General features: G+C 42.7%; 1 protein-coding gene across 13 annotated transcripts in view; it reads right to left on the bottom strand.

Annotated features, from left to right (window-relative positions):
• Positions 1 to 24,885, bottom strand: part of dmd (dystrophin) — a 1,591,310-nt gene that overhangs the window by 1,084,632 nt on the left and 481,793 nt on the right. For all 13 annotated transcript variants that reach the window (XM_067992781.1, XM_067992785.1, XM_067992782.1 and 10 more), the window contains one exon: positions 22,819 to 22,991. In XM_067992781.1, the coding sequence (XP_067848882.1) occupies positions 22,819 to 22,991 (173 nt within the window). The remainder of the gene's footprint in view (positions 1 to 22,818; positions 22,992 to 24,885) is intronic.

Genomic DNA, 24,885 nt, shown 5'->3' with positions numbered 1-24,885 from the left:
TAATTGTTAACTGACTTGTATCTCAATTACACACTGATTTCTGGCTTTGCATACAAAACTGAATGCCAAGAAGATGCTGAATTAGGCAATACTTTGAGCTTATTCATCACTTCTCAATAGAAGAAAATCAACTTGATAAATAAAGTGATATCAGAAAGATTAGTGAACTAGATCCACTCCAAACGATACTTCAAGCAGTGTTGACATAGATAGGCCATTATCATCCAGAGTGCACACTTGTGGAGTAATAATTGTCCACTTTACACAAAGATATTTTAACCAGTGGGGATACTAATGAATTACTGCACTTATTTTCTTTTAAAAACTTTAATGCTCCAAAGTGGTGATACTCTCCATCAAAACACTGATGCTCGTCCCTAAAGAATGATAAGAAGTTGCACAGCTCACTCTACTGAGTCGTCCATCTCTGCTGCACTGCTTTGTGGAGCCACTAAGCAACAACAAGATGCTAAGTAGCAGAGGGAGGAAAATGTAACACCAAGTCTCAGGTACATTGCTCTTCCCTGCATCGTGGGGCATTGGTGACAGTTTGACAGCAGGCTGCCCTTCAAACGCAGGAGGTGTGGAGGAGGAAACAGTGAAGATACATATAGGTTTTTAAAAAAGGACCTTATGGGAAGGCACAAATGCTCAACAAACTAACCTCAGCTTCATGAATGTTTACTCATATTCTTGTGTTTAACTTGAATTTTCTTATCCATTTTTTGAACTGCCATAATCAGTTTTTAAAGTTGTTTTGAACCTGGTTCAAACTTTCATTGGTTAAAAGATGTAACTCTTAAGTCTAAAGCTTCAGAAATAATCAGTTAAGACTTTCTCCTGTCTGCCTAAATTCTTAATTAACACAATGCGATGGAGTAAAAGCACCAAGGTACCATCAACAGTGGAGTCTCATCTCTCATCCAAGAGTGAAACCAACAAAATACAAATTTTATGTAAAGTTGACACTAAGTCAGAGAATCAAATGTATTGGCAGCACCAACATGGGACAAAATGTTCTGGACTTTCAGGCTTAGAAAATCAATCTCAAAATCAATGTTCTTTTAATTTGTAAAGAAGTTCAAATTCATCCATAACTTTAAGATTTTTGCTTAAATAGTAACACCATTGGAGGAACTGGCATGGTGCAGTGCAGACCCTGGCAGTAGAGATACATTGGAACATAGGAACAGGAGTAGGCCATTCAGCCCCTCAATCATCGATGCAAGTGCTTCAGTGATTCCCTCACTTCAGTAGTGTAGGATTTAATCTCCTTTACATTTGGAAGCTGCAACTTTTACAAGTACTTGCACCACTGATGGTCGGTATTCGCTTTTGAAAGAAAAACTCATTAAAAATAACAAGTAGCCTGTAAAATAGAACTATAGGATATCGAGGTTTACCCCAGTTCATTTCTGACTTTTTTAAAAAAGTGATACTCCAGAAACAGTAAAATTGGGAAAGTGAAATAACTGATTATTCCAAGTCCAGTATTTATGCTTATATTGTAGGATTTCCATAAATCTCCTGATATTCCAATTCTGCCTACAACCAGGAATTAACCAGAGAAGCAAAGGGAGCATTAAGTTGTACCAATCAAACACACTGAACAAGGGATTGAATCAATACACTAACAGAGCCACCAAGAGCAATTATTGGGGAAGGCATATGCTGCAACCAGGGCAATGCAATACTGACCCAGAAATGGTGTTAAGTTCTCTGCCCACATATACCATAGATTTCCCATTGTTGTAGGTAAAAGGGAGAGTAATAAGGGGAGGGGATCAAGAATAATGTGAGGGAGGGGGAAGAGAGCATTGCAACTCCTAAGGAAACAATACTGAACTAAGGTGATCAGCTTTTATAGGGAGATGAGTGATGCCTTCAATAGGATGTTATGTTATTTATGCCCAGGTTTTAGTAGGATCTTTCAAACCAAATTTACATCCACATCACATTGATTCAGCACAAAAATCCAAGTATTGAGCAGCCAAATTGCACTTGGATTTAAATGCTTCGCCTCCACCAAGAACTAAGTAGCTTGGCACTGGAGTAGTGCTGTCACCATTCCAATCTGACAGCTGCGGCTGACAATTCCAATCCTTTCCCGAATGTGTACAGCTGGGGGATTTGGACCACACAAATTAACCACTCCACTTTCCTCCAAAACTCGGTCTGCCACTGCATGAGGAGGCACACACACAAACACACCACAACCGACATGATGCCTATCTGGTAGCTATGCTCTAAGGTTCAGAGGTACGACAGTAGCACTGTGTGCTGGCAGCATAACCCTTACTATTTGATGCACCTCACTTGTGCCTTTACAAGGGCATAAAACTCTAGTTGAACCCGGTCTGAAAGCTGAAAAGGGATTCCAATAGGTTTTAACAGAGTAACTAATAGCTGCTAAGGAAGAGAGCACATCTGTAGCTTAGTGAAGTGTTTCTCCATTCAAACTCAATAAAAATGCATCATTCTGTTTGTTAGAAAAAAGTCTTACTAATTAAATCTGGTCAGCAAAGTCCCTGGTGTTTTCTCCATCACCGTTTAATAATTTAGTTTTGTTTAGTCCACTGTGGGCTGATCAAATCTTTAGCACTTAACGCCATTAGTTGTGCATCACCTGAGTAATCACACTCAACACTGCAGCCTGATAAAATGGCAGCAATTTGCAACCATGGACTTTGCCAATGAGATGATTCTGTAACACATCAAATGAGTAATCACTTTAGATTTGATCAACTTGATTATCCAACCTTAAAAAAACATTTAAACAGCAATAAAATGAAAACCATCAATACAATTCACATGCCAGGAATGGGGTCGAGAAAGAATGGGAAAGATCAAGAGGCCAGGCAAGCAACAGGGAAAGTATTGAACAACATGGAGATACGCGTAGAAAACAGGAGCGGGTCAGAAAAGAATGAGTAAGAAGAGACATAGGGAAATAAACTAACAAGCAGTGAGAATCACAGAAAAGAAAATGGAGAAGCTTTTCAAAAAAAGCAAAATTTGAGAGGCAGAAAGTAAAGTGGGGAAGAGAAGTTATGAAATACAAATTCTATAGACCAGATATCCTTGGAGCATTGGGGTCTATTTTTAACAGACTGCAGCCAAAGGAAAAAAACTAGCAAAATGCATCAACACTCAAATTCTCTCTGACTGTTGATGGATTTCCCTAATGTTAAAAGTATTTTGAAATAAAACACAATCCTCAGGAGCAGGAGGAAAAATTAAGAATCCGCAAATTTCAAACTGAATATATGGTGCTGTTTACTTTAAATCAGTTTACATAAGAACATAAGAAATAGGAGCAGGAGGAGGCCAGACAGCCCCTCGGGCCTGCTCCATCATTCAATAAGATCAGGGATGATCTTTAACCTCAACTCCACTTGCCCGCCCTATCACCACAGCCCTCAATTCCCTTAGTGTCCAAAAATCACTCGATCTCAGCCTTGAATATACTCAACGACTGAGCATCCACAGCCCTCTGGGTTAGGGAATTCCAAAGATTCACAATCCTCTAAATGAAGAATTTTTTCCTCATCTTGGTCCTAAATGGCTGGCCTCTTATATTGAGACTATGATCCCTAGTTCTAGACTCTCCAGCCAGGAGAAACAGCCTCTCAGCATCTACCCTGTCAAGCCCTCTAAGAATTTTCAAAAGCAAAATACTGCAGATGCTGGGAATCTGAAATAAAAACAGAAAATGCTGGAAAAGCTCAGCAAGTGAGGCAACATCTGTGGAGAACAAAACCGTTAACATCTCAGATCGATAAACTTTCATTAGGACGGAAAGATGTTAAAGAGTTAACAATTTTTAAGCAAGTACAGAGCCAGGGAAAGTGGGGGGGGTGGTGAGGGAGGGAAGGAAAGAACAAAAGGGAAGGTCTGTGATAGGGTAGAGGGCAAGAGTGATTAAATGACAAAAGGGATGATGGTGCAAGGCAAGGAGGGTGGTAATGGGACAGGTTAAAAAACAAAGGATGGATCTAGAGGAGCTGTAAATGGCAACAGCAGAACCATAATCAGCAGCTGCAGTCCCACAAAAAAATGGGAAAGTCTGGAAGGTTGTAAAGTGCCTAAACGAAAGATGAGGTGCTGTTCCTCGAGCTTCATTTGAACAGTGTAAGAGGGCGAAGACGGAGTGGGACAGGGAATTAAAATGGCAAGCGACCGGCAGGTCAGGGTCACGCTTGCGGACTGAACGGAGGTGTTCAGTAAAGCGATCACCCAATCTGCGGTTGGTCTCCCCAATGTAGAGACGACCACATTGTAAGCAGCGAATACCGTATATTAAGAATTTTGCTTGCAGTACCTGCATGTTAACTTTGTGATCCCTCTGAATACCAACCTTTCTTAATCTCTCATCTTTTTAAAAAATTCTGCTTTTCTATTCTTCCTACCAAAGTGGATAATTTCACATTTCCCCACATTATACTCCATCTGCCACCTTCTCACCCACTCACTTAACCTGTCGCTATCCCTTTGCAGCCTCTGTGTCCTCCTCACAGCTTACTTTCCCACCCACCTTTGTATCGTCAACAATCTTGGATACATTACATTCGGTCCCCTCATTTAAGTCATTGATATATATTGTAAACAGCTGAGGCCCAAGCACTGATCCTTGCGGCACCCCACCAGTTATAATCTGCTAACCCAAAAATGACCCGTTTGTTCCTACTCTTTTTTCTGTGCATTAACCAATCCTCAATCCACGCTAATATATTACCCCCAATCCCATGAGCCCTAATCTTGTGTAACAACCTCTTGTGGCATCTTATCGAATGCTTTTTTGAAAATCCAAATAAACTACACCCACTGGTTCCCCCTTAGCTACCCTGGTAATTACAACCTCAAAAAACTCTAATGGATTTGTCAAACATGATGGCCCTTTCATAAAACCGTGCTGACTCTGCCTAATCATATTATGATTTTCTAAGCGCCCTGTTAATACGTCCTTAATAATAGATTCTATCATTTTCCCTACTACTCATGTCAGGCTAACTGGCCTATAGTTCCTTGTTTTCTCTCTCCCTCCTTTCTTGAATAGCGGGAGTTCATTTGCTGCCTTCCAATCCATAGGGACCGTTCTAGAATCTAGGGAATTCTGGAAGATCAAAACCAATGCATCTAATATCAATTCAGCCACCTCTTTTAAAACTCTAGGATATAGGCCATCGGTCCAGGGGATTTGTCAACTTTTAGTCCCATTAATTTCTTCAGTACTTTTTCCTTACAAATCTTAATTACTTTAAATTTCTCACTCTCATTAAAGGTCCCAACTATTTCCGGTATTTTTTTTGTGTCTTTTACCGTGAAAGCACATACAAAGTATTTGTTTAACGTCTCTGCCTTTTCCTTCTTCTCCATTTATAATTTCTGCTGTCACTACCCCTAAGGGACCAACGTTTACTTTCGCTACTCTCTTCCTTTTTACATACTTGTAGAAGCTCTTACAATCTGTTTTTATATTTCTTGCTAGTTACTCCCATATTCAATTTTCTCCTCTATCAATTTCTTGGTCATCCTTTGCTGATTTCCAACCCCCTCCCCAAATCCTCAGGCTTACTACTCTTTTTTTGGCAATATTGAAAGCATCTCCTTTTAATCTAATACTATCCTTAACTTCTCTAGTTAGCTATACTTGGATTACTTTTCCCTTGGAGTTTTTATTCCTTAAGGGAATGTATATTTGTTGAGGATTATGAATTATTTCTTTAAATGTTCGCCATTGCTTATCGACCATCATATCTTTTAATCTAATTTCCCAATCTACCTTAGCCAACTCGCCCCTCATACCAATGTAATTGGCTTTGTTTAAATTTAAGACCCTAGTTTTGGACTTAACTACATCACTCTCAAACTCTATGAAATTCATAATATTATGATCACTCTCTGCCAGAGGATCCTTAACCATAAGATTACAAATTAACCTTGTGTCATTACACAATACTAGATCTAAAATAGCCTATTCCCTGGTTGGTTCCTCGACATACTATTTTAGAAAACTGCTTCGAATGCATTCTATGAACTTGTCCTCCAATCTACTTTTGCCAATTTGGTTTGCCCAGTCTATAAGAAGATTAAAGTCTCCTACTATTATTGCATTACCCTTGTTACATGCTCCTCTAATATCCTAATTTATGTAAGGAATCTTACAACACCAGGTTATAGTCCAACAAATTTATTTTAAAATCACAAGCTTTCGGAGATTATCCCCTTCGTCAGATGAATGAGTGAAAAGGTTCTCAAATCGCATATCTTATACTATGCTGGGACAGCATCACACCAATCAAAAGGTGTCGTTGTTATTCAAACAGGCCAGTCACGGAGAACAGCACGTCCCAGTACACTGGATATACATTGTGTCAATTACACAGACAGGCAGAAAGAAACCCATTGGCGAGACCATGCAGACACTGCGACAACGGATGAACGGAAACCGCGCAACAATCGCCAGACAGGAGGGTTCCCTCCCAGTCGGGGAACACTTTAGCAGTCAAGGACATTCAGCCACCGATCTTCGGGTAAGCGTTCTCCAAGGCGGCCTTCGAGACACACGACAACGCAAAATCGTCGAGCAGAAGTTGATAGCCGAGTTCCGCACCCATGAGGACGGCCTCAACCGGGATCTTGGGTTCATGTCACGCTACACGTAACCCCACCAGCAAAAAAGGGAAAAAAATTATGTTTTTTAATATTCTCTCTCTGCCATTTTGGGTTTCTTTCTGCCTGTCTGTATAATTGACACAATGTATATCCAGTGTACTGGGATGTGCTGTTCTCTGTGACTGGCCTGTTTGAATAACAACGACACCTTTTGATTGGTGTGATGCTGTCCCAGCCTAGTATAAGATATGCGATTTGAGAACCTTTTCACTCATTCATCTGACGAAGGGGATAATCTCCGAAAGCTTGTGATTTTAAAATAAATTTGTTGGACTATAACCTGGTGTTGTAAGATTCCTTACATTTGTCCACCCCAGTCCATCACCGGCATCTCCACATAATCCTAATTTATACCCTCCAACACCTTTAATTTTAACTTTTTACTATTTTTCCCTGATGTGACCTTAGTCATTAAAGCCCTATTACCTTTGTTAAACTCTGTCCTTTCCTGACACGCACTGCTTGTTTTTAACCCAAATCACTACTTTGTTCTACAGCCTTTACTTTTCTCTTTAGACTTATAAATTTACCCTCACCTGAACTCTTTCTCCCCCCCCCACCCCCGCTTATTAGATTAAAGCCCTATCTACCGCCCTAGTTATTTGATTCGCCAGGACACTGGTCCCAGCCCGGATTAAGTGGAGTCTGTCACAGCGGAACAGCTCCCCCTTTCCCCAGTACTGGTGCCAGTGCACCATGAATTGAAACATGAAATTTGATAATATTTTGTGAATAGCCTCGGTGTCATGGGCTATAAAGACTTCACAATTCTGCAGCATTTTTTTGTTGCTGAACTTTTCCCTCAGAGTTCTCACCAATGGAGACAGGATCCGAGCTGTGAGTCCCTGATTGCATGTTAGTTCTGCTTCGCTAATCTTCTTCAGCTTTGTCGAGAAATAAAGTGAGGGTACCAATAGCAAGAGATTGTCAATCTTTTAAAGGCAGCAGGATAGGTATTTAAAGAAAAGTTTTATTTTCACTATCTAAAAAGATGAAAAATTGTCTTGCTGCCAATTGTCATAAAAGTGCAGAGAATTAATACAACTATAGTAACATGTAATCTGCACCATACAGCAAGGATGTCATGGTTTTGTGTCTACATGGGTCACATAGGCACTTACTAACTGGTCTCTTAGTACATTTAAATCCATGTCCCTTACCTGCAGCACAGAACTGGGTGAGAGTTGGGTAAATCTGCTAAACTGAGTGACTTGCTAAACAGGAAGATGATGGGAATTTGGTGAGAGTGGGAATGAGGTGCTAAGTAATTTAAACCAAGGGGCAACAGTAAATAAGTAAATTATTTAAATAATCAGTAATTAATTAATTAGATCCAAGGGGATAAAATTAAATTAACTAAGTAAAGAATACCAATATTTAAGGGATCCTAATTGCATTTAATACAAATCTGGTATACATAAATAGAAGCCAAGGAGACTAAAATAAAAACAACTAATTAGCTAAAATTAATCTGAAATCAAGCTAAAATTGATCTACTAAATATAATCTAGATCTAAAGTAATTCTATTATATCTAGAATTAAATTGCTTTTAATAAATAAAAAAACTAGAAATGGCAGTGTCAGGATGATGATATGTGGGAGTTTGTGGACAGTGAGACTGTCCTGGATTGCCACACTGCAGGAAATTTCTCCACCTTGAGACACTCCAGCTCAGAGTCCTTGAGCTGGAGTGTGAGTTAGAGACACTCCGACACATAAGGGAGGGGGAGGAATTTCTGGATAGTTTTCTCCAGCGTACAGTCACACCTCAGAGGAAAGCACAGATGCAGGAAGGGGAGAGTGTGACTTTCAGTCAGCAGGGTAGGGGGAACCGAGGGGAGATGGAGGAGGCTGCCCCGCAGACACTGGTCCGATCCAACAGGTACAATGTACTTGATACCTGTGAGGATAAGGAGAAAAACTGTGGGGAGGACAGGCACAATGCTGACCTTGGAGCAGAGGGCTGTCCAAAGTGGGGAGGAGCAGAATAGAAATATAGTAGTTGTAGGGGATTCAATAATTAGGGGGATAGATAGCATCCTCTGCAGCCACGATGAAGAGTCCCGAAAAATGTGTTGCCTATCTGGTGCCAGGGTAAGGGGATATTTCTATGCGGCTGGAAAGGGAGGGGGAAGATCCAGTTGTCGGGACCAATGACATAGGGAAGAAAAGGAAGGAGGTCCTGCTGAGGGAGTATCAGGAATTAAGAGCTAAATTAAAAGCAGGATCTCAAGAGTGGTAATCTCAGGATTATTACACGAGCCACGTGCTAATTGGCATAGGGACAAACACGTGGCTGAAGGAGTCACACTCTCCCCTTCCTGCACCTGTGCTTTCCTCTGAGATGTGACCGTACGCTGGAGAAAACTATCCAGAAATTTCTCCCCCTTCCTTATGTGTCAGAGTGTCTCTAACTCGCACTCTAGCTCAATGTTTCATGGAACACTAACACCAGTACTGGAGCAGGAGGGAGCTGTAATGTTGGGACAAGCTCCACCTGAACAGGGCTGGGACCACGGTCCTGGTAGAAAGGATAAAAAGGGTGGTAAAATGGACTTTAACGAATAAATGGGGTGGGGAGGGCCTCAGTTAGAAACAATAGTAAAAATGGTAGCTAACGTTTTTGAGTATTATTGCTGGAAATAATGCAGGACAGGTAATGTAACTCTGGAGCTTTCCATTTCTTGATATGGTTCTCCCTTTTCATCTTTGCTGCCTAATGATATATGTTGCTACTTTACATTACTTACCTTTTTGCTTCATATCATTTTCTGTTCAGTTTATCTTTTTTGTGTATTTTACTCTTTTCCACCTTCATTTTCACACTCTCTCAAGTCATTCTTTTTCTGACTCCTCCGTTTATTGGGATGTTCTTTGTGTACTGTTACTGTGTCTCATCACCTTAGTCCTATCTCTCTCCCTTCTTCTTCCAAAGGTTTTGAAGAAAATTCCTGACCTAAGTTCAGTCAAAATTATATTTGGTAAAATCTGAAATTTTGCCTCAACTCAGAATATTTTGTTTCTTCTTTTTTCCTTTAAAGAGCTGTTTGTGGGAATTTGCTGTCCACAAAATGCCTGCATTAGTCTACATAACAACAGTCACCACAATGCAAAGTCATTCATTGCCTGTAAAGAATTTTGAGATATCTGTGAAAGATGTGATTGTGTTCTAAAATTGATTTAAGTTCGGCTGAGATGTCGAGTTCTTTCATTTTGGCATTGTTTAAAAAAAATACATATTGGGCTGGAAATTGCTTTTAAAAAGTGAGCTCAACAGCACCCTCCATTGTTAGTGGCCAAATGAAAGAGCACGTTCCGGCGACCGCACATGCACAATCAAACTCAGAAATCCGGAAGTTGCTCTTCCTGATTCACCGGCGATCTGACAGGTTGGCCTTAAAAGGGACCTTGCCAGCTGCAATCAACAGAATCAATGGACCAGCGCCAACTTGCTCTTTTGCCTAGCTCGAAACTAAGATCGCCACAAAACAGGTACGCTTAAATATACCAGGTCTAAACTAAGTTTTAACACTCTTAATGACTGCCAAACAACTAAAAATTAACTTTTAAAAATGTGGAACTTCATTATTCCTTATTTTAAGAGATTTTAGTAATTTTTTAAAAATTAAAATTAAAAAAAAACTTTTTCCTTCTGTCTCTTCTTACCCTCTCTCTTTTGCTGTCTATATCTGTTTTTAACGAATGATTTTATTATTGTAGCTTTCACTTCCTGTTTTTTTACGTTGCAGCTTGTTCTTCAAGGTTTTGACTCTTCACGGCTTTTCAAGCATGCTGCAGTTTGATTGGTTGAAGGCAGAGATCGCTCCTCTCTCTTCCTCTCGCTTCACTGGAATTAACACTGGGCTCTTAGCTTCCTATGAGGGGAAGTTCCCGCAGTAAAGACCGCAGTAAGTTAGAGGTTGAGTGTAAATCTATGGAGTGGCGAGCGCCAATCGTTCGCCACTCGGAGCAATTTATGGGCCAATATACACCCTGTAGGCAAGGGTCTGGCAAAATAATGTTTCTCCCTCTTTTGAAACAGACGAGAGAATGTGGTGGGAAACACATGAAATCTCCAAATTACCAAGATATATTGCAATAGAAATATGTGGCATAATAATTCATTAATGTTGCGCACAAGAAAGGAAGTTTTAGTTTATTAAAAGGTGAAAGTCTACTTATGGAAACTGGCTTTGTTCTGTGTGCATGAATGAAGAGTACTGGGAGAGACTGTGATTCACTAGTGCCTGGCATAAGAGTGATGTTGGGAGCATCTAGCCTCTCAGCTATCCATCTGTCACCTCAGCTGCAGGAAGTGCACGGCCTCGCCAGACAGGTGTGGGAGTAAAAATAATTAATTATAGAGATTTCAAATCCTCTAAAATAAAATTTAACAAGAGCAGCACAGACCTGGTCCTGCAAAGTTTCCAGCTGATCACATCTCTATACAGAAGCAAATTATGGAGTGACACCATCCATTCATTTTAAGTATTTCTGTGACCATCCACTGGGAAACAGTCCAACATCTTTGATTGACAAAGAATAATCAATGCTGGCAACACTTGCTGGTCACCGTTGTGGCTATATTGATACTTCAATAAACATCCTGGAACAAAGCCCACACAGAGTGCAGAAACCTCAAGCAATATATTTACTCATCAACTGACAGCAATTTAGTTACCTGCTGATATGCTACTCTATGTATGTCGCACATTTATTGAGTTTACTTGCAACTCTAAAGCCTATAGACATAGACAGTAAAAGTTGGAAGCAATATCTATTTTACATCTTTGTTTGCTGGGATATGATTTCCTACTAAACACTGGCTCCCGGTCCACCAACACCTCAATTTTAAAATTCTCATTCTCGTGTTCAAATCCCTCCATGGCCTCGCTCCTCCCTATTTCTATAATCTTTTCCAGTCCTCCGAGGACTCTACTTTCCTCCAACTCTGGCCTCTTGTGCATCCCCCACTTCCTTCACCATTGGCGGCTGTGCCTTCAGCCGTCTAGGTCCTAAACTCTAGAATTCCCTCCCAAAACCTCTTTGCCATTCTACCTCTCTCTCCTTGAGAAAGACGCTGCTTGAAACCTACCTCTTTGATCAAGTGTTTGGTCATCCGTCCTAATGTCTCCTACTTAGACTGTGTGAATTTTTGTGTAATTATGCTCCTGCAAAGTGCCTTGGGACATTTTACCAAGTTAAAAGCACTATATAAATGTAAGCTGTTATAAACAATGGTTTGAGAAGATCCTGCTTTCTGAAGAAAAATGTTCCAATAAACTACACACTGCACAGTTACTGAATGACAGCATAGTTCATGACATCACAAAATATCTGCAACTTAGAAAAAAAAACAATTTCTTCCCCTGTATCACTTATAAAGACCACACCAAAAATGAATGATAAGCAGATGTGATATATTATGTATATCCAATAACCTCTTGGATGCTCTGTCTCTCCTGCTTCAGGAAGCTTTGGCAAGAACGGTAGATTAATTCAACGGTTATCATTCAATATTTGCACAAAATTATTTAATTCACTACACAAATAAAATAACACTGCAGTTATTAAAGTTAACGATTCAAGGTAAATAAGAGTTGCACATGATTGTTAAAGCCCTACTTATAATTTATTTTGTAAATTTTTTTTTATTACAACTAATAATAACCAAATCATAAATGACAAGGAACATTTATCAAATTAAATCATAATGTTATTACTGTTATCTACTACGCACTTCAGTCCCTGTGGTGCCCACTGGTCGTGGAAAGCATCAAGCGTACCGGCAGAGGCCGCGTGCTCCCCCTCCAAGGCCAGCCCAACGTGGACCAGACCGCGAGAGAGAGGTAGGCAGCCAGAGCGACCGCACCAACGGGCCGCGTCCAACCTGGACTTGTGGATGGCCACCTTGGCCAGGCCCAGGAGCAGATCCACGAGGAGGTCCTCCGACTTTCCTACTCCCCTCCGCACCGGCTGGCCAAAGATCAGGAGCATGGGACTGAAGTGCAGCCAGAAGTTGAGGTGCATCCCCTTCAAATAGTGGAAGAGGGGCTGCAACCTCTCACATTCCATGTAGATATGAAACACAAACTCATCCAGACCGCAGAAGTCATAGGCGGCCTGGGAGTCTGTGAAGTGACTTAAAAGCCTATTTGTCGACAATGCTCCATGCAACACTCTCCACGCCAGATCCCCAATGGTGCAGGGGGGGGACTCTTGCATAGAGAACCCTCCATCGTGCTCTCCTGCCTCCGCCGGACGGCACATCAAGGTGTGTCCAGATGGAAGACAAGGGCAAGGAAGTGAAGAATGTGCAAGAGCAGCCCATACAGGAAATCACTTACAGTTTCATTGCTCGCTTTATGCAGCTATTTACACATTCTGGCCCAAATCTTCCACTTTTGTAGAACTGGGGTGCATTTTTGACTTTTAACCAGCACATCGATGTGGCCCCAGCCTCAGGGTCATTTTAATACTTCTGGTGGACTCCCTGATCTCCACCAGCAGTGGAGAAGGAGATTTGCTACAGTAGGCCTTGGAGGAACAGTGTGAATCAATATTCATTCACTTTCACCTTAAGGATGGCTTACAGAAAGCTAGTTCACACTTGAAATAACATGTCCTCGTAGATTCAGCATGTCATGCGAACACAATGTCACCCCGAAATTGGATTAAAATGCCACGAAGCCTGTGGTATTGAGTATTTTTTATTTCCAATTTTCTTCCCTCTTCTTTGGATGGTGTTGACCTCTTTCTGGGAGTTCTGGGGCAGCTGGTGCCATCAGTACCTCCCTCAAGAGACTAGTTTTCATGCGTGAGCCTCGCTAGAGAGTAGTGACAGGCGTACAGCAATCTAGCCCATTTCTGACCTTACCCAATATGCAGATAAATGCACTTCCAGCTGTGATTCCTAGACAGTGATCAGGAGAGGGAACCCTGGCTCTACTTTCTTCTCCCTAATCCAGTACAATTAAGTAAAATTGTAGCACCCCCATCCCCCCACCAAGCACTGTGCTGCCTGAGAAAGTGAACTCAGCACACATCAAGAATCAAACTTTCACCTTGATGGTCTCTCTAACTCAGTTACTTATTGGATACATTCACTGAACCATCATGGGAGCTGGGTGTTAAGCATTCTATTTATAATTAGGTAAAAGATAGTTGATTGATCATCCTGCATTGGAGCTGCTTACTTGCTTGCCTGTTGACTAAATTGTTTACAAACTTCAAAGGTTATATTAATAAATAGCTAACATACATGAATCAAGGATTTTCTCTAACCCTCAGGTGAGCCACAGTGACTTTACACGATGATAGTCAATAGGGCTTGGTACATCAGTAAGTGCCTTCCCCTTATGGGAAGGGCATGCTCATATTGAACAGATGACTCCCTTTATTATGGAGGGCATCGCTCATATTCCTCAATGAGGTTGGCCACCCAAACTAATATTTTTAATCATAAAAAATAATGCAAAAGAAACAACAATAGTAAGGCCAGGGAACGTTAGACAGAACCTATCATGAGCTCCTCGAAGACATCCAGTGAGTCAGTAAAGATCACACACAGGTGATCCAGAGTCATATTGGCACGAACTAGAGATTGAAACAGATAAGCATTCAAGGGAATCCTGTTTGGTGATATTGTGATGATGGACTTCGATTGGTCCAGGACTAGATATAATGACAAAGTTTTTTTAAAATGGGGCATTCAATTTTGGGATTGGGTGAAACCCACTGCGATACAGCAACAGTAGGACACCACTGGTAATTTAAGGAGCAGTTGGCTTATTTGAATTCATACGAACAAAATAAAAGTAACAATAACAAATAAATAAATTAAAATAATAAATCCATTTCCAAAGAATGTAAAAGGAAAATGATTTGGTGTGCTATTGACAATTCACTGAAAGTTTCCAGTCGATGCAAAGCTGATATCAATGAAGCTAATCAAATACTGGGATCCACCTTGAGGATATTTTGACTTTTAGCTGAAGGAAGTTATTTCAACCTTCTGTAAATCACTTGTGAGGCCACATTATCATCAGGTATCAGAATTAGAGACCAGGACAATCAGGGACAGGTTTACCATATTTCAAAGACGAGTTCTGAAAGAAGCGAAGGAAATGGGGATAGTGGATGTTTTAATATAAGAAATATAGATGCCTTAAAAGTCATATATGCAAGAATTGCCTTAAAACTCAAAGATCAGAGATGCAAAGTAATGGTCTCTGGCATATCCCAGTGTTTGGAAAAGGAAGAGAGTTCATGAAGAAAATTGAGGATGTTAGCAAGTGGCTGACAACATCATATGAAAGCAACAATGTCATCTTCATAAAGAGCTGGGAACACTTTCAATAAAAAGGACTGGTACAGGGGAGACTGGCTGCACCTAAACTATGTAGGAACAAAGACCAGGGAGGAATACTGAAGCAACAATCGAAAATAATTTAAACTAGAAGGTGGGGGGGGGGGGGTGGTGGTGAAGGGGAGGGCACAGATGAAACAGGATACCAGATGAGGCAGGTCATAGGGGAGAAGGTAGTCAACAGGTGGGTATGAACACAGATACCCTGAGAGGCATACATGAACTGAAGACCAGAAATAACCAGGTAATGAGGAACTTAAAAGGAGATAAGTATATAATTAGATGTTTATATAAGAATGCTAGAAAGCATTAGGAATAAGATGCCAGAACTGGAAGCTGTTGTGGCAGTAGAGAACTAAAATTTAGTGGAAGTATCAGGGACATAGCTAAATCCAGAGGATGGAAATGAATATAACATTTAGGGATTTAGTGTGTTCGGAAAAGACAAAGTGGGCAAAAAAGGAGATGGTTGCAGCCCGATGTGTCACCTGATCCTGTTGATCATGTGTAAGGGAGAAAGCTCCAGAATGAACTACTCTGGGAAGACATCTCTAATGCCGAAAAACACTACAGGTATTCAGCAGATCCCCAAGTAAGCATAAGAAGGAGGACAAATTGCTCTACGAAGAGATAGGAAAGGTATGCGGGAACAGGAAAATTATTTTAAAAGGGAGATTTCAATGAACCAAACTGAAATGCTTTGGAATAAGAGTTGGTAAATCTAACGCATGACTGTAATATGACCCAGTGAGTCAAGCAAGCAACAAGAGGCAGTGCTCATCTTGACCTGGTATTTGTAAATGATCCAGATAACGTACCGGAAATGGAAGTTGTAGTGCCTTTAGAGGACAGCGACCACATAATGATGAAGTTTAATATGATCTGGGAGTCAGAAATATCCAAGACCAAGAGCCTGGCATATAACTTTAAAAGGGCTAAATTCCATGAAGCAAATAGATTGGTGGAAGTTGTTGAACAACACTTCAGTACAGGACAGTGGAACATCTTTAAAGGTATAATGCTGAGCATGGGATAAATACATACCAAAAATCAAAGAAACTCAGACTAAACCAACATGATCCACAGTGGATAAAGAAACAAATTAAGATTGAAATAGAGGAAAAATTACCTCTACAAATCCTGTGGGAGTAAAGGGGAAGGGGTTCACTGGGATGAATATAAGAAAATGCAGAATGAGTTAAAAGGGTGATCGGAGGGACAAAGATGGATCTCGACAAAGCACAGCAAGAGGCTAAACGGAACAGGAGAAAATCTATGACTGCCCTCTATAATAATGAGGGCGGTCAAAGAAGATGTGAAACCATAACATATGCATAAGGAATCAAACCTGAGGATTTGCACAAGATGTTTAATATTCTGAATGATTATTTCCTTCAAGTATTTAAAAAGGAAAACATGGAGTAACATGACATCCCCAGACAGAGGTAACCAAAGTAAAATCAAGACTTCAATATAAATGAGAGGGAAGTTCTAGGCAGGCCAAATGGGCTCAAAACAAATCACAAGGAAGAGATAGTATTTATCTCAAAACACTACAAAAGACTAGGGAAATGGTCTTGTGAGTCACTGACAACCATTACAATGGTGTCTTTCGATACTGGGGAGGTACCAGTAGATTGGAAACATGCCAATGTGATGCCTTCTTGAAAAAGGAGGATAAAACAGATACAAGCAACTACAGACCCATTAGTCTCACTTCTATTTCAATAATGGAATCGATTGTCAAGCGTAAACTTTGAGTTTCTGTACAACATTAATGTAGTAGAGTTGACAACGTGGATTCAGCTTGATCAACCTCCTCAACTTCTTTGAGGAAGTAACATTCTAAGTACACTTTTGAAAGTCCTACAACATAGTATACCTAGACTTCTAAACGACACGTGACAAAGTCCTGCATAAAATGCTATGTGGCAAACTTAAAGCTGTAGGGATTCAGGGTAAACGCTGTGAATGGTTAAGAAACTAGTTAAAGGGCAGGAAAGAACAAGTACGCATTAGAGGAGCTATGTCAGGGTGAGAGGGAGGGGAAGTACTAAGTGAAGTACCCCAGGGCTCGGTTTTGGGATTACTACTGTTTCTCACTGACATAAATGACCTCGACGTGGAGATGCCGGTGATGGACTGGGGTTGACAATTGTAAACAATTTTACAACACCAAGTTATAGTCCAACAATTTTATTTGAAATTCACAAGCTTTCGAAGGAGGAAGCCTCCGAAAGCTTGTGAATTTCAAATAAAATTGTTGGACTATAACTTGGTGTTGTAAAATTGTTTACAATAAATGACCTAGACTCAGAAACCAAATGTAGAGTGGTCAAATTTTATACCAAACTGGGAGAGGCAACGGAATCAGAAATTATCGTGAGTTGGACAAAATAAATGCATAGGCAGATCAGAGGCAGATAAAATTTGAGGCAGACGAGTGCAAGGTACTGCACAGAAGGAAAAATGAGCAATGCACATTCTCCATAAATGCTGTTGAAATAGCTGAAGATAAATTTGGGAACCTTAGTAGACTCAGGGCTCAACATGCCCAACCGATGCAGAGCAGCATTCAACAAAGCCAATAAAATGTTGAACTACCTAGAAAAACAGATGAATGTTAGTTAGAGGAGGTAGCAAGACTGTAAGGTGCTCTGGTCAGACGGCAGCTTGAGTACTGTGTCCAGCTTTAGTCACCAATACACATTAAAGAGCTGGAGGCAGTGCAGAGAAGAGCCACAAGGCTGATCCCCAGTGTTAGGAGCGTGAGTTATGAAGAAAGAGTGGAGAAAGTTGGGCTTTTCAGCTTGGAAAGGAATCGTTTGAGAAGTGATCTTAGAGATATAGAAGATAATAAAGAGTATAGTGAAGGTAAATCTGGAATATTACTTTAAACTAAATTGCAAAAGTAGGACAAGGGAACACAGTTTCAAACTAGTAAAAGGGAAATTCAGGACTGGTATCAGGAAATTCTTCACATAAAGAGTGATCAGTACATGGAATGGACTCCCAGATAGAGCAGTTGAGGTGAAAGACCTGGAATAATTTAAGGAACAATTGGACGCTGCAACAGGATGACTGTAGGGTGCTTGTGGATTGATTGTGATGTTTTGATATTTTGATTTCCTGATTGAGTACTCCTGGCAAGGATCAGCACTGGCAGGGAGCAGTGGTTAGGTCCTAAGCCTGATTTTTTTTGTCCATTAATTTACATGAATGGAAGATCAGGTATGTCAGTCCATGATTTCCTCAGTGGTTTTCTGTGTTGTTATGTCTGAATAAACACTTGTATTGATGGGGCAATAACTAGCTGTTTTTATTTCCAAGACCCTCTAAAATTTTCTGTCAAAGAATAACAAAGTAATGCATGACCTTCAAGCTTGATTTCATGATGCTAATGACGTTAGGCACAGCCAGTGGACTTGTATAACAATCTCCTATGTAACTTATATACCCAGAGCAAGGTATGCCCATGTAGATCACTGCAAACATCATGCAGTTGTAACGTGCTTGCAATCCAGCCTGTCAATTTATTTATTAGAGGCCCTGTTGCATATTGTACAACACCAGCTACATCAAAATATCAATGGTTCATTTCAACACGGCCTGCTGCTGTGATAACCAATTTCTCTAGTAAATCTCTCAGTTAATCTGCCGACAACAAATGCTCAGTCGGTTAAATCAGAATTGTGCAATGCTAACCAATTTGTCACTGTCTGTTTTGGCTTCCAGTTTTTATGTTTATACAGTTAGTTCTGATGTTGACACTGAGCTAGCTTTTCACCATTAAACATTTGTATTTTTCTTTCCTAGAGGAAAGTACCCTGAGATGAAGAATTTTACTGTACTATGGGTATACCTCTTGATATGGCTGGAAACAATGGTATGTATTATTTACAATCAACTAAATTACTCTTTTGGGCTAAACAACAGAGCTGTTGATTTGCATACATTTGAAGCAAGAAGGCACAATGCTATTTAGGGAAGCCAAGACTGGGGATTGCAGCAAGATCAGGGGGAGGCCAGGGCTGATGATTCCAGTGAGATCGGGGGGGGGAGGCCGGGGCTGATGATTCCAGTGAGATCGGGGGGGGGGGAGGCCGGGGCTGATGATTCCAGTGAGATCGGGGGGGGGGGGGAGGCCGGGGCTGATGATTCCAGTGAGATCGGGGGGGGGGGGGAGGCCGGGGCTGATGATTCCAGTGAGATGGGGGGGGGGGGAGGCCAGGGCTGATGATTCCAGTGAGATCGGGGGGGGGGGGGGTGGAGGCCAGGGCTGATGATTCTAGTGAGATCGGGGGGGGGGGGGGGGAGGCCGGGGCTGATGATTCCAGTGAGATCGGGGGGGAGGCCGGGGCTGATGATTCCAGTGAGATCGGGGGGGAGGCCGGGGCTGATGATTCCAGTGAGATGGGGGGGGGGGGAGGCCGGGGCTGATGATTCCAGTGAGATGGGGGGGGGGGAGGCCGGGGCTGATGATTCCAGTGAGATCGGGGGGGGGGGGGGGTGGAGGCCAGGGCTGATGATTCTAGTGAGATCGGGGGGGGGGGGGGGGAGGCCGGGGCTGATGATTCCAGTGAGATCGGGGGGGGGGGGGGGGGGAGGCCGGGGCTGATGATTCCAGTGAGATCGGGGGGGAGGCCGGGGCTGATGATTCCAGTGAGATCGGGGGGGGGGGGGGGGTGGAGGCCAGGGCTGATGATTCTAGTGAGATCGGGGGGGGGGGGGGGGAGGCCGGGGCTGATGATTCCAGTGAGATCGGGGGGGGGGGGGGGGGGGAGGCCGGGGCTGATGATTCTAGTGAGATCGGGGGGGGAGGCCGGGGCTGATGATTCTAGTGAGATCGGGGGGGGGGGGGGGGGGGGGGGGGTGGAGGCCAGGGCTGATGATTCTAGTGAGATCGGGGGGGGGGGGGGTGGAGGCCAGGGCTGATGATTCTAGTGAGATCGGGGGGGGGGGGGGAGGCCGGGGCTGATGATTCTAGTGAGATCGGGGGGGGGGGGGAGGCCGGGGCTGATGATTCCAGTGAGATCGGGGGGGGGGGGGGGGGTGGAGGCCGGGGCTGATGATTCCAGTGAGATCGGGGGGGGGGGGGGGGGGTGGAGGCCAGGGCTGCTCCACATCATAAAGAATAACAGCTTAACTCGACAATGAGGAACTAGCCTTTATTTTTGAAAGCCTCCAATCCAATTTTGATTGAATACAGTTCATGTTTTCACATTCTATCGGATTCAAAGGTTTTCGTACACTGACTACAGGGTTAAGTTCTTGTAGAAAACATTAGGGCCGGGATTTTAACCCCCCCTCCCCAGTGAGATTGGTGCATGGGAGGGGTGAAAATTTGAAGATTCTCGCTCCCAGTTCCAACTCGCCGCGTTCCCAGCTGCTGTAGTTTTTATGACACCGATTCAGGCCATCGACGAGGATCCCGCTGAAGGCAGGCGCGGGCCGACTTGATATTCAAAAGTCGTGGCCCGATGATGTCATCGGCTCTGTGGCGTAATATTAACTGAAGTCAGGGTGAGTCCCGTGCGGAGCCGACTGGCCAAAAGAGTCCTTGGTAAGTCTTAAAAATTACTTCTGTTAGAACTCCTTGTGGACCAGGAGGAGCATGAAGTGCTCTCTTCAGACCCCAAAAGAAGTCCTTGGACCTCCTCAGTCCCAGCCTCATCCCGATCTCACTGGAAACCCCAGCCCTGGCCTCCCCCTGATCTTGCTGCAATCCTCAGCCCCAGCTCCCCACCCCAATCTCACTGCAATCCTCAGCCCCAGCTCCCCACCCCAATCTCACTGCAATCCTCAGCCCCAGCTCCCCACCCCAATCTCACTGCAATCCTCAGCCCCAGCTCCCCACCCCAATCTCACTGCAATCCTCAGCCCCAGCTCCCCACCCCAATCTCACTGCAATCCTCAGCCCCAGCTCCCCACCCCAATCTCACTGCAATCCTCAGCCCCAGCTCCCCACCCCAATCTCACTGCAATCCTCAGCCCCAGCTCCCCACCCCAATCTCACTGCAATCCTTAGCCCCGGCCTCCCTCCGATCTTGCTGGAAAACCCCAGCCCCGGCAGCACCCCCCACCCCCCCAACCCGATCTCACTGGAACCCCCAGCCCTGGCCTTCCCCCCGATCTCACTGGAAACCCCCAGCCCTAAGCCTCCCACCAATCTCGCTGCAATCCCCAGTCTTGGCTTCCCCAAATCACGCTGGAACCCTTCCCACCCCCACGATCCTCAATCGCCTCCAGACCCCACTTCCCACTGACTGCCGGGCTGGGGCCTACGGCCACCAAATTCCTGCTGTCGCCAGGCAGCGACAGCCTTTTCAGTGTTTTTCTCCAGTTTTCTCCCCCCCCTCTCCTGAAATGCTGACTCTTGCCAGTGAATGGCTTTACAGACAACAGCCACCCTGCAATACCATGCTTTATTGTTCATATGCATGCCTAGAGTCAGAGTGTCATCAGAAAATTCCACCAAGGATAGGTAAACCTAATCCGATCTTCATCTGACATGCATACATGTGTGTTTTCCAGCAGCAAATAGCAAGATCCATGGCTAAGTTTTCTTGCAGGGCTAGTGGTTGAGGTAGAAACAATCTCAACATTCACAATTAGATTGGTTAAGTGGATGAAGCAAAAGGGTTTGAAGGGATATGGGAACAGGGTAGGTAAATGTGATTTATAACTACTTGCTCGCGTAGAGGGTAAATGCTGACATGGACTAGACAGGCCGAACGGCCTGTTCCCATGCTGTAACTTCTATGTATTTCTGTTCCCTGATTCAGGATCATTGGGGCCAACTGGAGCACCCAAATGCGGCTCAGCTAATTCAGCACAGGTCAGGGATCAAACCTGGTACCTTCCTGGTCTATATGGCTCCATACCAAACTGGGCAGTGGATCTACCCTCCTCCCCCAGACATTGATAGACCCACTCCTCATCACCAGCAACCCCTGCTATAAAGAACGTGGAGGATATAGTTACGGTCTGAAATTACTAAAGTCAATGTTCAGGCCATAGGGCTGCGGAGTGCTCAGGAGGAAGGAAAGATACAGTTCTTGGGGGCTGTGTTGAACTTCACTGCAAAAGTGTAGATGGCTAAAGACAGAGACATTAGGGTGGAGATGGGAGGGGGGAATAAAGTGGTGATCCACAAGGAGCTTAAGGTCACAGTTATGGAGAGCACAAAGTGTTTGGCAAAGCTGTCATTCCATCCATACTTTCTTCTGTATTCTTTTGTTTGCTTTTTTCACCTGTCCTCCTCTTCTGGTTCTATTAGATTACTTGTTCATCTGTCATTTTTCAATTCTGAAAGTGTCAATTTGTCTTTTTCTCTCCACAGATGCTGATTTAATCTGCTGTGTGTTTCTAGCATCATCTGTTTTTATTCAAAATATTCTTGTTCGAATGTTGTGCTATTCTCAGCCCATGAATAAAATTTTACATTAATAAGTGGAACTTTTTTTTCCCCTTCTAGAAGGTGTGAGGTCCCAAGATGGAGTGGTACATAAAAGGTTAATGCTATTTTCAGTGGCTTGATAAGAGGCCTGCTAGCTTGCAGAAGCTTTTGAGATCTTATCCTTTTTTTTTCTTGTTGAACAAACCTCCTATACAGATCAGTACCAGGTCTTAAGATTTTGTGTACTGCAAGGTCACTATGACAGCAAACCTCCTGACGTTTTCTTTGGTGTCTGTAATTGTGATCAAAAAACTGCCTAACCCCAAATTTCTGTCTCCAAAAATCAAATCCGAAAGGTGCCTGCCTCATTCTCACCTGTGACTGTGGATGAGTGCATTGAAGGCCAAGCCATCTGACCAGCTGGAGGTGAAATTGACGACATTGACCGGTTTATAGTTACGGATGGACTGACGCACCCAGCTCAGCAGAATCTTCTCACTATTAGTCTGCTGCAGGTTGGCCATGATGCCTTTCATAACATCTTTCACCTTAAAAGGAAGACAGACAAATCAGCCAGATCATGACAGTACAAGATTTACAACACTGCTCTATCTCCCCAGTACCATTAATAAATATTAATATTTTATTTTTCCCCTCTTGTAAAACATCAAGTGTGATAATCACAACAAAAAAAGTGTTTTATGTTGGTATTTTCTCCCTCTTTATATGGCTATTTCATCCACTTTCCCCACAATCTTTCAGCTAATAGGAAGGGGTGGTCTGCACCATAGGCTTCTGTTTAGTCATCATGACTACTGCTCTTTGGTAACTGCCACAAAGTATTCTTTATGGGCCAGTGCAGGTTCCCACTCATGAGTTTTCATTTCCCAAGAAAGAGAAAAGTTTCACTCAGGGTAACTGAATTTGAATGCTGGTAACCATTGGTCTATTTGGTAGGAGAGGCACTTCGACTTATAGTGATTTCTCGCAGGAAGCAGGCGGCCATGTGCTCGACAGGGAAACCAGGGAATTATAGACCAGTTAGCCTAACATCAGTTGTCGGGAAATTACAAGCGTCTATAATTAAGGACAGAGTGACTGAACACCTTGAAAATTTTCAGCTGATCAGAGAGAGCCAGCATGGATTTGTAAAGGGTAGGTTATGCCTAATGAAGATGACTGAATTTTTTGAAGAGGTAACTAAAATAGTGAACAGGGCAATGCCTATGGATGGTATTTATATAGACTTTCTGAAGGCGTCGATAAAGTTCCTCATAAGAGACTGTTAATTAAAGTTGAAGCTCATGGAATTGAGGGCAAATTATTGACCTGGTTAGGAAATTGGCTGAGAGGCAGGAGACAGAAAGTAGGGATAATGGGCAGGTACTCAAATTGGCAGGATGTGACTAGTGGCCTCAACTAGTCACTGTATTTATTAACGACTTAGATGATGGGATAGAGAGCCACATATCCAAGTTTGTCGATGACACAAAGATAGGCAGCATTGTAAGCAGTGTGGATGGAAGCAGAAAATTAGAGAGAGATATTAATAGATTAAGTGAATGGGCAAAACTGTGGCAAATGGATTTCAATGTAGGCAAGTGTGAGATCATCCACTTTGGACCTAAAGGGATAGTTCAGAGTACTTTCTAAATGGTGAAAAGCTCAAAATGGTGGAGGTCCAAAGAGACTTAGGGGTCCAGGTACATAGATCATTAAAATGTCATGGACAAGTACAGAAAATAATCAAAAAGCTAATGGAATGTTGGCCTTTATATCTAGAGGACTAGAATACTAGGGGGTAGAAGTTATGCTACTGCTATACAAAGCCCTGGTTAGACCACATCTGGAGTACTGTGTTCAGTTCTGGGCATTGCACCTTAGGAAGGATATACTGGCCTTGGAGGAGGTGCAGCATAAATTTACTATAATGATACCTGGACTCCAAGGGTTAAATTATGAGGCAAGATTACACAAACTAGGGTTGTATTCCGTGGAATTTAGAAGATTAAGGGGTGATTTGATTGAAGTTTTCAAGTTATTAAGGGGAACTGATAGGTTAGATAGAGAGAAACTGTTTCCACTGGTTGGGGAGTCTAGGACTAGGGGACGTAACCTAAAAATTAGAGCCAGGACTTTCAGAAGTGAAGTTAGGAACCACGTCTACAAGCAAAGGGTGGTAGAAGTTTGGAACTCTCTTCCGCAAACGGCAGTTGATGCTAGCTCAATTGTTAATTTTAAATCTGAGATTGATAGATTTTTGTTAACCAAAGGTATTAAGGGATATGGGGCTAAGGCAGTTATATGGAGTTAGGTCACAGATCAGCCATGATCTCATTGAATGGTGGAACAGGCTGGAGGGGTTAAACGGCCTACCCCTGTTCCTATCTTCCTATGTACTGCTGCTACAGCTGGTGAACTCATTTGGCTTTTAGTATTCAG

The sequence above is a fragment of the Heptranchias perlo genome, chromosome 11, assembly GCF_035084215.1.
Source record: "Heptranchias perlo isolate sHepPer1 chromosome 11, sHepPer1.hap1, whole genome shotgun sequence".
Lineage (NCBI taxonomy): Eukaryota > Metazoa > Chordata > Chondrichthyes > Hexanchiformes > Hexanchidae > Heptranchias > Heptranchias perlo.
This window is presented reverse-complemented; position numbering and strand designations above follow the sequence as displayed.